We start from the raw sequence: 14,342 nt of genomic DNA, 5'->3' as shown, positions 1-14,342 counted from the left end.
ACGAGTCGCACGCCTTAACACGCTTGGCCATGCCGGGCCCACAGGGTAGAGTCCAATTTCTTAACACTGGTACCTTACACACAGGGTAGTCTCCAAGACGTTAAACACAGGGTAGTCTCCAAGATGTTAACACTGATATCTTAGACACAGGGTAGTCTCCAGGATGTTAACACTGGTATCTTACACACAGGGTAGTCTCCAAGATGTTAACACCAGTATCTTACACACAGGGTAGTCTTCAAGATGTTAACACCAGTATCTTACACACAGGGTAGTCTCCAGGATGTTAATGCTTTTTTTACTATATTCTAAGTCTAAGCTTTTCTCTGTAAATCTCGCTTTGAGAGGCTTATCACTGTAAAATGTTCATTTACTGTATTCTAGGATTAAGCTTTTCACTGTGAAATATTTTACTAAATCTGAGATCTAAGCTCTTTATTAAATGTAGTCTATATCTACACTTCGTTAATGTTTCAGCACCTTTCAAAGGTAGACAGCTCTGGTATCTAGAGTACAGTTTTCTCTCTGTCTTTTTGTATTGCCGTTCACACTGATATTTGATTATAAAACTATTTTTAGACTTTGAAAACTTCCCGTCGCCATTTTCGAAGTGAACTTAACAACCAGAAACAAGAATGAATGATTAAGTTGTCCTTTAATATTTGTATAAATAAAACAAGTAAAATGCGACTTCCAGTTCTATTACCGTACTCTTATTATCAGTCGTGTTTTTGTTTTTATTTTTTATTTTTATGTTTTCTTTTTATCTTCCCCTGAAGACGCCAAAGTTCCCCCGGACTCTGATTATACAAAATAAATCTAACTAAAGGACACAAGGGGCGTGAAAAGCTGTACAACCCTAGCTTTGTGTTGTTCGACGTTGCGGTCTCTTTATTCTGAAGCGGGTACGGCAGTGCGTCGTCCTTCTCCGCGAGTTACGTTGTTCCAATTACAACCCGTTCTTTCACTGTGGCTCGTAGCAGAAAGCCACGTCACCCCTCATTACCAGCTTCACAACGTAGGCTTAGAGAGCACAAGGAGAGGGGTCTACTGTTTTTTCAAGGACTACCGGAATTAATTATTTAGTAAATGGAGCAAGATCTTTTTCTAGCTCCTCCTTTTGCTAATCGACACCCCCCCTCCCCCCATTCATACTCCCTTTCATTTGTCTTTTCCCCTCATGTGCTTCTTGTGGTCACAAGTGGAAAAGATGGCGGGAACTTGCACGTTGCACGGCTTATCTCTCTGATGGTGTTCTGTCTCCCCAGTGGACGATACTGTAAACTTACTGTGACAGCTCCTTGTTTTAATTACATAGACGAAGATACGATCAAAGAGGTAGATAGCTATCTTGGAATATACTGAACGGCACCTTGTCTTCAGCAGATCCATCTGTTTCCGGGCTGAATAACTTGGTATTTGAAAACTGTTCTATGGAGTAAAACATAAAGTTAAAGATATCATGAACGTGAACATGAACATACATCTTTCTCCTACGGTTCAACAATGTGTTCATAATGAACATAAAGATACAAACATTAATAAATTTTGTATTAACACACATAAGGTAAACATTCGTGTACCTTACTGATGTTCTAATAACAAACTATTGGGTAAACCACACGCGTAATGGAAAGAAATGAAGTTATTACAAACAGAACTAAAAACAGCGTGAAAAATGTAATAATTTTTTTGCGTGAACGGATCGTTTGGAAGGAGTGATTAAAGTATAATTCCAATAATGTCAAAAAAAAATACAAATTAAGAAAGAAATAAGAAACTGGGACATTAGAAATTAAATTATATGTTGCCACGTTAATGAGGAATCTTTGAAAACTTCTTACAAATTTATCTAAACACAACGAGCTTCAAACACGAATCAGAGAAACTGACAGCCCTGCAAAGTTTTCTTTTTAAAGAATAAAATCTACATCTAGTACAAGAACAATTGTAATAACAACATTGAAGGATACAGATGGCAATATAACACAGAATACGAAAGAAACAATTTTATAATTACAGATTTTATAAGGGGTTATATTCAGAATGAATGTTAAACCAAAGTAACAAATCTGTCTCTGAAGACTTTACCAAAAACTGAAGAAGAGTCTTGAGATGTTCCACTTACAGAAATAACTATGAGTCTTCTAGAACTGATGGTCAAACGGTTTGTAGAATTTAGACCTAAGATGAATAATTCTCTGTTCGAAGATTTTAATGAATCTCTGGAGACAGATGAATGTTGTACAAATGAAAACAAGAAGTAATAATAAATTCCTAAATATCGAGAAGATGTGACAGAAGTAAGACTTCAGTAACTAGTACCACTTATATGTACTGATTATAAAACATTAGTGACTAGTACAACTCATGGGTACTGATTATAAAACATTAGTGACAAGTACCACTCATATGTACTGATTATAAAACATTAGTGACTAGTTCCACTTATGTGTACTGATTATAAAACATTAGTGACTAGTACCAATTATGTCTACTGATTATAAAACATTAGCGACTAGTTCCACTTATGCGTACTGATTATAAAACATTAGCGACTAGTTCCACTTATGTGTACTGATTATAAAACATTAGCGACTTGTTCCACTTCCATGCACTGATTATAAAACATTAGTGACTAGTTCCACTTATATGTACCGCTTATAAAACATTAGCGACTAGTACCACTTATGTGTACTGATTATAAAACATTAGCGACAAGTACCTCTTCTTGAAAAAACATTCAATCGCCTAAACCAGGGGTTCCCAACCGGTGGGTCGCGAAGCCCTGGCAGGGGGGTCGCTAAGCCTTGGCAGGGGAGTCGCGAAGCCTTGGCAGGGGAGTCATGTTCTCAGTTGCTTGTCTTCGTGAGATACATTAATTCAGGTGACATCAAAGACGAATTCTTATTCTGCAGTGCACTTGAAACCACAACAAAAGCTGATGATGTCATGGAAAAAGTTTAAACTTTTTTTCAAGACGAAGATCTTCAACGGGAACGTGTGTGGGGTTTGTACGGATGGGGCACCGGCTATGCTGGGATCGAAATCAGGATTCCAGTCGAGAGTGAAGAAGCTAGCACCTCAAGCAAAGGGCATCCACTGCATGATTCACCGATATGCTCTCGCCAGTAAGACTCTCCCTGCCTCTCTGCAGGAAGTGCTTGAATCTGTAATCAAAAGTGTAAATTATGTGAAGACTCAAGCACTCAACACTCGCCTATTCAAAGAACTATGCAAAGACATGAATGCTGACCACGAAGTCTTTCTCTTCTACACAGCAGTACGTTGGTTGTCGAAAGGAACGTTATTAATCGTGTCTTTGAAATGAAAGATGAAATAAAGCTATTCCTGGAGACTCAAGAAAGGAAAGATCTTGTAGCTCACTTCGAAGATGAAACATGGAATGAAAGGGTTGCGTACCTAGCCGACATTTTTGACCAGCTGAACAAGCTCAATTTGAAGCTTCAAGGAAGGGAAACACATGTTCTCCTTTTTCAAGATAGTCTTCGGGCCTTTGTTTCCAAACTGCAGAACTGGCGTCGGAAAACCAATGTTGGAAACATCGCTATGTTTGAAAAACTTTGTGGAGTGACGGTTGAGTCTCAGATCCAACTGGATCAGTTCCTCAAGGATGAGATTACCGAACATCTTCAGTCTCTAGAAAAGGAAGTCGAGTGTTACTTCCCTGAGCTATCACAGGAACAGGAGGCCCTGGTAAGGAACCCATTTTGTACTGAACTTGATGTATCCAGCATCCCAGATGATATCCAAGATGAATTTCTGGATCTAAGGAACGACTCTTCAGCTCGTGATCTCTTCAAGGTGAAATCCGTGACTCAGTTCTGGTGCGCTATGTATCAGTCATACTCCAAAGTCAGCATGATAGCTTTACGTATCCTTGTTCCATTTGCTTCTACCTACTTGTGTGAGGCAGGATTTTCCACTCTTGTCAACATAAAAAACAAACAATAGGAACAGATTGGATGTTGGAGATGACATGATACTGGCTCTAACAAACGCTCGGCCACGAATTTCAAAGCTTGCTGCTGAAATGCAACATCAGGCATCTCACTAGCTGGTTTGGATAGCTGTTCAAACCTATGTTAATAATATTTTGAGAAATATATGTTCTTTTTGTGAATTCAGGTTGGACCAATGTGATTTAATTTGCTAATAAATAATTACAGAATTTTTAAATATTTTTTTAGATGTTTCTTTCCCTCTCCTTCACAGAAAATAAAAGAAAAATTAAGCCCCTAAAATTATTAGGGGGTCACATGGGTTTCAAACTTTTAGGTAAGGGGTCGCGAGTGCCATAAGGTTGGGAACCCCTGGCCTAAACCATACGTGTTTGAGGATTTTGAGGAAGGTTCTCAGAAAATAATGTTTCAACAAGAGAGTTTAAACAGCAGTTGACACAACTCATAATATTACAATATTTATGTAGTTCATGGATCGGTTTCTTCTTAAGTTATACTTTTCAAGCGGGATGCGCCAGAATATAATACAATGAGTTTTATGTTTTATTCAGCCGACCAAAGAATCTTTTATTTCTAATGCTAAAAAAAATAAAGAATTCCTTAAAACCGATATAAAATTTTAATAATTATGAAATATTTATTTTATATTCTTATGATGACGACATAAATAATTATTTTAGATCGGAAACAGTGTTTAACGTTATTGGAAACACATTAACAAAATGTGAAGTATATTCTCAATCGGAACTCAATGAAGGAAACTACCTTAGCTGACGACGTTTTCATTATAAAACACGCAACTAAAATACATTATTCTGCAGTTGGTCGAATCTAGAGATACAAGTGTCCGGAGTTGCTTTCTGTTCGAGAAGTTTCTAATATGTGTTCATATCATCTGGAAAAGGAATGTTGTACGGTTCTTAAAGTTCATAACCTTTTTTGTCATGAACAGAAAAATATTAATTCTTAACTAATTATAATTGTGTGTGGCATAGATTTTAGGTATTTAAACCTTCTTACATTTTTATAAATAATTTCCCAAATGTTTCTATACAGTTTGTTTGGTGAAAGTCCATCGAGTCCACAGAGACACCTTATCATTTGTTGTCGAAGGATTTGGATTGAATCTGGTTTATACGAATAATGAACTAACCATTTTCAGGATTCGTCATTTCCAAGGTGCATTACACAAACCAACCAGTTCATCCATTCGAATTAAAAATTAATTAATTTTTATACGATATTATCGACGTTTTAATTTTTTACAGTATTACTTAACGTGCCCCGTTTATTCAACTTTTATTTTCTAGATAAAACTGAACAGTCGTTTTTTTAATATATTTCATGGTTGATTGTTTGTTTGTTTGTTTTTTAATTTCGCGCGAAGCTACTCGAGAGCTATCTGCGCTAACCGTCCTTAATTTAGCAGTATAAGACTAGAGGGAAGGCAGCTAGTCATCACCGCCCACCGCCAACTCTTGGGCTACTCTTTTACCAACGAATAGTGGGATTGACCGAATTATTATAACGCCCCACGGCTGAAAGGGCGAGCATGTTTTGATGCGAACGGGATTCGAACGCGCGACCCTCGGATTACGAGTCGAACGCCTTAAAACGCTTGGCCATGCCGGGCTAAATTCATGGTTAATAGCTGATATAACATCAGTGTCGGATATTCGTGATGATGAGAAACCAATTGAAGTAAAAATGTATTCTCAAGTCGGCTGGAGTGGATATTAGCACTTTAATCAAACTAAAGTAAAAAGAACGTTTTAACCTTCTTAGGTCATCTTCAGATTAGCATCTTCTTTGTTAACCTGAAGATGACCTAAGAAAGTCGAAATGTTGTTCTGTACTTTAGTTTAATTAAAGTGCTTAACCCCTACAAACCGTCTTGAGAATACCGTGTCAGATATTGTAGACAAGGAAACAAACAAACAGAAAAATACCAGATTAATTTATCCGCCATATTTACTGAATAGGTTAAGTGGAGATTATTTGAATACGCTGTTGGGTTTTGTTGTATTTTAAACACTTTGTTCATCCTATCGGATTAATAAGTGACTAACAGTGAACGAAGTATGTGTTTTCATATAGCAAAGCCACATCGGGCTATCTGCTCAGCCCACCTAGGGGGAATCGAACCCCCTGATTTTAGCGTTGTAAATCCGTATACCGACCGCTGTACTAGCGAGGGACATGAACGAGGTAATATAGCTGTTATAGATATTACCAGTAATAAAACAAGATACTAAAAACTACGCACATCACTGTCATAAAATAAAGAGTTAGTGCCCTAAATTACCAAAAGCATATGTATATATATAGTGGAGATTTATGAAAGATGCCCTATTTACTTCACTACTGTTAAGACAAATAAACATAAAATAAATTACCTCTGTATTACAATACATCACAACTGACATTTATATTTTAGTCGTAGGCCCGGCATGGCCAAGTGTGTTAAGGCGTTCGACTCGTAATTCGAGGGTCGCGAGTTCGAATCCCGATCGCACCAAACATGCTCGCCCTTTCAGCCGTGGGGGCTTTGTAATGTTCAGTCGATCCCACTATTCGTTGTTAAAAGAGTGGCCCAAGAGTTGGCGGTGGATGGTGATAACTAGCTGCCTTGCTTCAAGTCTTACACTGCTAAATTAGGGATGGCAACGCAGATAGCCCTCGAGTAGCTTCGTGCGAAATTTAAAGAAAAAAACAATTAGTCGTAATGCAAACGAACTTTTATTTAAAATGGTTTTTAAATTAAGTTTATTTTTGGAAGAGTGAGTGATTCTTGAGATAATGGTTCTTTACGCAATCTCGTATGAGAATAAGATAATGATAATAAGATAATACTAAGATAATAATAATAAGATAATGCTAAGATAATAATAATAAGATAATACGAAGATAATAATAATAAGGTAATACTAAGATAATAATAATAAGATAATACTTTCATAAACTGAAGTATTTAATTTAATTACTACCCACGGTAAGGGTATCGACTACAGTTATTAGTTTTCATTTTTTCCAGTTTTAACTAAAATAAAACTCTAGCCTATGTGCGGTGGCAAATCACGTTGTAAGAACTGGAGTTCCAGACATCTTTAGCTAACATGTTTATAGAAGACATTTCGTAACCTGTTGAGTTTTTCATTGTACATCATAAACGTTATGAGGAATTATATTTGAAATTAAAACTTTCTGTTTTCTCCAGAGATCCATAATAAAACATTATAGAAGGCTTGTCCCGATAAATATCATTAATGATATAACATTATAGAAGGCTTGTCCCGATAAATATCATTAATGATATAACATTATAGAAGGCTTGTGCCGATAAATATCATTAATGGTACATCATTATAGAAGACTAGTCCCCGATAAATGTCATTAATGCTATAACATTATAGAAGACTAGTCCCCGATAAATGTCATTAATGATATAACATTATAGAAGGCTTGTCCCGATAAATATCATTAATGATATAACATTATAGAAGGCTTGTCCCGATAAATATCATTAATGATATAACATTATAGAAGGCTTGTGCCGATAAATATCATTAATGGTACATCATTATAGAAGACTAGTCCCGATAAATGTCATTAATGATATAACATTATAGAAGACTAGTCCCCGATAAATGTCATTAATGATATAACATTATAGAAGGCTTGTCCCGATAAATATCATTAATGATATAACATTATAGAAGGCTTGTCCCGATAAATATCATTAATGATACAACATTATAGAAGGCTTGTCCCGATAAATGTCATTAATGAGAAAACATTATAAAAGGCTTGTCCTGATAAATGTCATTAATGGTACATCATTATAGAAGACTAGTCCCCGATAAATGTCATTAATGATATAACATTATAGAAGACTAGTCCCCGATAAATGTCATTAATGATATAACATTATAGAAGGCTTGTCTCCGATATATGTCATTAATGGTGCACCATTATAGAATACTTGTCCCCGATAAATGTCATTAATGATATAACATTATAGAAGGCTTGTCCCGATAAATGTCATTAATGGTAGAACATTATAGAAGGCTTGTCCCGATAAATGTCATTAATGGTAGAACATTATAGAAGGCTTGTCCCGATAAATGTCATTAATGATATAACATTAAAGAAGGCTTGTCCCGATAAATGTCATTAATGGTAGAACATTATAGAAGGCTTGTCCCGATAAATGTCATTAATGGTAGAACATTATAGAAGGCTTGTCCCCGATAAATGTCATTAATGATATAACATTATAGAAGGCTTGTCCCGATAAATATCATTAATGGTACATCATTATAGAAGACTAGTCCCCGATAAATATCATTAATGATATAACATTATAGAAGGCTTGTCCCGATAAATATCATTAATGATATAACATTATAGAAGGCTTGTCCCGATAAATGTCATTAATGAGAAAACATTATAAAAGGCTTGTCCTGATAAATGTCATTAATGGTACATCATTATAGAAGACTAGTCCCCGATAAATGTCATTAATGATATAACATTATAGAAGACTAGTCCCCGATAAATGTCATTAATGATATAACATTATAGAAGACTTGTCTCCGATAAATGTCATTAATGGTGCACCATTATAGAATACTTGTCCCCGATAAATGTCATTAATGATATAACATTATAGAAGGCTTGTCCCGATAAATGTCATTAATGGTAGAACATTATAGAAGGCTTGTTCCGATAAATGTCATTAATGGTAGAACATTATAGAAGGCTTGTCCCGATAAATGTCATTAATGGTAGAACATTATAGAAGGCTTGTCCCGATAAATGTCATTAATGATATAACATTATAGAAGGCTTGTCCCCGATAAATGTCATTAATGGTAGAACATTATAGAAGGCTTGTCCCGATAAATGTCATTAATGGTAGAACATTATAGAAGGCTTGTCCCGATAAATGTCATTAATGGTAGAACATTATAGAAGGCTTGTCCCGATAAATGTCATTAATGATATAACATTATAGAATACTTGTCCCCGATAAATGTCATTAATGATATAACATTATAGAAGGCTTGTCCCGATAAATATCATTAATGATATAACATTATAGAAGGCTTGTCCCGATAAATGTCATTAATGATATAACATTATAGAAGGCTTGTCCCGATAAATATCATTAATGATATAACATTATAGAAGGCTTGTCCCGATAAATGTCATTAATGGTAGAACATTATAGAAGGCTTGTCCCGATAAATGTCATTAATGATATAACATTATAGAAGGCTTGTCCCCGATAAATGTCATTAATGGTAGAACATTATAGAAGGCTTGTCCCGATAAATGTCATTAATGATATAACATTATAGAAGGCTTGTCCCCGATAAATGTCATTAATGGTAGAACATTATAGAAGGCTTGTCCCGATAAATGTCATTAATGATATAACATTATAGAAGGCTTGTCCCGATAAATGTCATTAATGGTAGAACATTATAGAAGGCTTGTCCCGATAAATGTCATTAATGGTAGAACATTATAGAAGGCTTGTCCCCGATAAATGTCATTAATGATATAACATTATAGAAGGGTTGTCCCGATAAATGTCATTAATGGTATAACATTATAGAAGGCTTGTCCCGATAAATGTCATTAATGGTAGAACATTATAGAAGGCTTGTCCCGATAAATGTCATTAATGGTAGAACATTATAGAAGGCTGGTCCCCGATAAATGTCATTAATGATATAACATTATAGAAGGCTTGTCCCGATAAATGTCATTAATGGTAGAACATTATAGAAGGCTTGTCCCCGATAAATGTCATTAACATATTTACACATCACTACCTTAAAGTCCTGTATTTCGTATTTATAAATCCCTATCTTAGAAATAGGTAGTTCATATTTACAACTCACTACCTTAAAGTCCTGTACTTCGTGTCTATAAATCACTATCTTAGAAGTAGGTACTTCATGTTTACAAATCACTACCAAAAAGTCCTGTACTTCGTGTCTATAAATCACTATCTTAGAAGTAGGTACTTCATATTTACAAATCACTACCAAAAAGTCCTGTACTTCGTATCTTCACATCACTATATTAAAATCGTATACCTCATCTCATGTATAGACATCATTATCTTAGAATCACTATCTTAAAATAACATGACTTTACACCTAAAGTCATCTTCTTAATTAGTATTTTATCCTTTCTAATTTAAGGTTTGGTGCTCATATTTTGAGCCTAGCACTGTGGAACATTAAGATATTCGCAGGTCACATATTTACGGAGAGATGCTGAAAACTCTGCCAAAAATCTCCCTTAAAGAAGTGGTAGAAGCGTTTATAATAATTCAGAATCTTCTAAAAAATGAGAGTTCAAGAGAATGTAGTAGCTATGGAAACAGCTCTATCACGAAATGTTGTTCAGAATACACAGCTTAACCCTACGAGGTCTCAATGCGATTACACATTTTATGTAAATACTAGTATTTCTAGACAGTTCGAATCTTTTGTCAATATCACGTCAATGCCTTAGTTATTTTATAAGCTATCGAAGGTTTCAAAAATAAATTTACATCTTAGAGAGTACAGCGGTATGTCTACGGATTTACAACTCTAAAATCAGGGGTTCGATTTCTCTCGGTGGGCTCAGCAGATAGCCCGACGTGGCTTTGCTATAAGAAAAAACACAAAAAACACATACATCTTAGAGGTTAATTTTCCACCCCTCCGATGAGCCAATGGTATATTTACGGATTTATATTGCTTCAATTCAGGATTCGATCCCTGCGGTGGACATTTTGTAGCTATAATTATAACATACTGAATTTTGATTTTCCGACTTTTCAAAAGAAGTGTTTCTGAAGAAATACATTAAGGTTTAATTTTCAAAAACTTTCATTAAACTTCTGATTTCTCTCCTTTTCAAAATATATTTTTTAACACTAGACTTAATCGTAAAACACGTATAAGTCTCACTTTAACTACTTTGGACAAACACAAAACAAATAACCCCAAGCTAGTGAAATTGTTATGTAATTTATTTCAACATAATTTAATCCCAAGACGGGTTTAATGTCAGGTATACTGGTGAAAGATGAAAATGCACTGTGTTAATTGAAAGGTGGACGTAAACGACTAGAAAGTCATAGGATACGCTACTTTCTTTACGGTAAACTATGCGGTTACGAATAACACTCGAAATGGTCTGTGTTTTTCTTATAGCAAAGCCACATCGGGCTATCTGCTCAGCCCTCGGCTCGGAGGGGGAATCGAACCCCCTGACTTTAGCGTTTTAAGACCGTAGACTTACCGCTGTACAAGCGATAGGGAGGGGGACACTCGAATGGACCAGGGTATAAATTGACTCATTGTTTTCCGTTTCATTAGTGTAGATTTAAGATGCTGTGAAAGTAAAAACGAAATACTTGAAAACGAGTTTCTCAGATTTAATAAGACATACTGTACTGTGGTTATTTTCTGTTGAATAGCTTAATAGATAATAGCACAGAAGAAACGCAAAAAACAGCGTAATTACAATTTCTTTGAGTATCCAATCAGAATAGCTTTTATTCTGTTTCCCCTGTATTCTTTAGTAATATCAAGTCACCAGGAAATAAACACGGTGAATGAAAAATAGTTAACCATATATTATCTTAGAGACTTAAGTTTTGTGTATCGAGTTTTAGTCAAATAATTTACAGTGACGTCAGTACATTGTTACGTCTCTATAAAGTTAAGCCTTTCAATATAATTTTTTTTCTCTTTCTTGATATTAGTTCTATTAGTGATTCAATAACCAAAGTCATATGATGAGTAGATAAACAAGAAAGTTTGATTGATTAAATCTAAACATTTCTACTTATTACGTTTTCTAAACCCACACGGAAAATTATTTTACAATATTTGGGTTGTTGATATTGTCTTGTTACAAGGCGATAGTTCCGTGTTAAGACCTCCTATTGGCATTGTTTTTAAACCACACCTATAAACCTAACTGTAATTGGTAACTAGCCACTAGATGTTTGCTAGGTTTATTATAACTATTATTTTCAACCTAGGTTCTACTCTAACTTTCAGTTACAAATCTGCTGTCATCTACAAGGGACTCCTAATAAGAATGCATGTGATAACAGGAACTAGTTTCGTCCATCGGCCTGCTCGCTAGATAGACAGGTGAGCTGTTAACTTGACATTGGCCACTAACGTGATACCTGGTGTTTACCACTCGATCAGAGACCCCCAGATTTTACACACAGAAGACTTCTAACCAGATGTAAAGCCAGCAAACAGTCAGCAGACGTAACAAGCTGTTTCATTGCTTCTTACTTGAGTTCCATAACCTCATTGTAAGTACACTTGTTATATATACTTCTACACTCCTCCTTCAAACAGAGAAGATACCTTTTAAAATTATCGTATTCTATAGACGTTTAAAGTTATCGTATTTTATATTATCTTTTAAAAATATCATATTATACATATTGCTTTAAAATTATCGTATTCCATATACAGTTTTAAAATTATCGCATGTCTTTAAAATTATCGTTTCCATATACAGTTTTAAAATTATCGTATTCCAAAAACAAAATGGATCAACGTCTGTGCTAAAATCTGATGTTTAGATACTTTAGTTTAGCTTCAACCGATATGAACTAAGATAAGGCACATCACAACGTTGTGGTTTTTATAATAAAGTTAATTCGAAGGATTAAATGCATTTATCAAACAGACACTTTTCTTTCGATATAAAGACAATGCTCTAGGTTTAAAAACTTTGTCTAAAATTCGGGATCTCTTTAAAACCTTGTTCCGTTAAGAAAACTTCCTTAAAACTAAACTAATCATCTGAGAAAACACCTGTTTGTTATATATAAGGTAATAATCATAAATGTTGCTGTTATAACTGTTCTTTAGTTCATAAAACTAAATCGATTACCACTAGAATATCCCTTATAACTTATTCATAAAATTACAACTGTCACCACAAGAAAAAAATATTGTTTTAAGAACGCAACCATTACCTCAGGAATGGAAATATCTGGATATTAACTTTAACAATTTCTTACTTGGTTCATTAAACTGAAATGACCACTTAAAAACTTCTTATCTGTAATTCTCCAAACCACGTCCGTCACGTTCTTGAATGTTCCAATATCAATATCAAATATGTCTTTAGTTTTGCCTGGAACAACTATTGCATTGTATTTCTTGAATGTTCCAGTTGTTCCCATAAAATACCAAATATGTCTTTAGTTTTGCCTGGAAATACAACCATTGCATTGTATTTCTTGAATGTTCCAGTTGTTCCCATAAAATACCAAATATGTCTTTAGTTTTGCCTGGAAATACAACCATTGCATTCTTGGATATCCTCACGTGTTTCGTGAAATCTAAACCCTTTCCTTGGATTTCCAGAGACTATGACCATCGCATTCTTTAGATATCCTTATGTGTTCCGTGAAATGTCAACCATCTCTCTGGTTTTCCTGAAACTACAACAGTCACATTTTTAAATGTTCTCAGGTGTTCCGTGAAATACCAATCATCGCTTTAGCTTTTCTGAAACTGTGTCGTCTATTTTCTTGGATGTCTCTATACGTTTCACTGTATGTTATCAATTTATCTAACAGAAGTTTCTATTTCCTTCCACCAAATATCCTCCTCTTGTTGAAAGGACTGCATTGCGTTATTCATACGTATTACGTAATTTTGAAACAAACTTTAACGTAAGCTTTATGTGGAAAAAAAAAACAAGAAAGGTTACAGTCGGAAAATGTAAGAGCCTGAAATAGCTAAAAAAAAAAAATAAACAGATAAACTCGGTTATTTTATCTTTAGATTTACATTCACAGCGTATCGTATTCAACATCATTTTTATGAAACCCTTTCAGACCTAACAGTAACGCCAGCCTTGAAGGGTGGAGAAACTGTGCACGAGACTTGCACAAGAACGAATCAGCCACAAGGGGCGGCCCTTTATCGAACGAATCCTGATGTTTGGCTATTTTTACTTCAATAAAAAAAAAAAAACAGCAACGTATCTACACATCTCGCTGAAGTACGGTAGGTGTAAGTTAGAACATCCGTCAGATTAATTGTTCGTGTAAATGACACGTTGCAGCGAAAATCAAAGTCGATTAGTCCATATTATTTCACGATCGTTGTTTCACCTGTCGAGTTGCTGGTCAATCATAAAAGGTTCGTATCTGACTTCCGAATATCAGGTTTCATATTTATGGATAACATTATTCTAAATATTAAAAATAATAATAACCGAACATCGTTGAACAGTGTTGTCAGATTATCCGGAAGTCAAACTAATTCTTTGTGCTTCGAGTAAACACATTCTGCAAATTTT

General features: G+C 34.9%; 2 protein-coding genes across 2 annotated transcripts in view; one reads left to right on the top strand and one right to left on the bottom strand.

Annotated features, from left to right (window-relative positions):
- Window positions 1-400: 400 nt before the first annotated feature.
- On the bottom strand, window positions 401-13,840 carry LOC143248270 (uncharacterized). Its single transcript, XM_076496678.1, has 2 exons — window positions 13,051-13,840; window positions 401-1,431 (listed from the first exon to the last, which is right to left on the bottom strand). The coding sequence occupies exons 1-2, from the start codon at window positions 13,213-13,215 to the stop codon at window positions 1,162-1,164; spliced, it is 435 nt and encodes a 144-aa protein (XP_076352793.1). The 5' UTR covers window positions 13,216-13,840; the 3' UTR covers window positions 401-1,161.
- Window positions 13,841-14,064: 224 nt separating this feature from the next.
- Window positions 14,065-14,342, top strand: part of LOC143248681 (uncharacterized) — a 78,078-nt gene continuing 77,800 nt past the window's right edge. The window contains exon 1 of the mRNA XM_076497290.1: window positions 14,065-14,182. The gene's annotated coding sequence lies outside the window, so the exon portion shown is untranslated. The remainder of the gene's footprint in view (window positions 14,183-14,342) is intronic.

This window comes from Tachypleus tridentatus, chromosome 4 (assembly GCF_004210375.1).
Source record: "Tachypleus tridentatus isolate NWPU-2018 chromosome 4, ASM421037v1, whole genome shotgun sequence".
In the NCBI taxonomy this organism is placed as follows: Eukaryota; Metazoa; Arthropoda; class Merostomata; order Xiphosura; family Limulidae; genus Tachypleus; species Tachypleus tridentatus.
The sequence above is the reverse complement of the archived record's forward strand: the minus strand, read 5'-3'. Positions and strand labels throughout refer to the sequence as shown.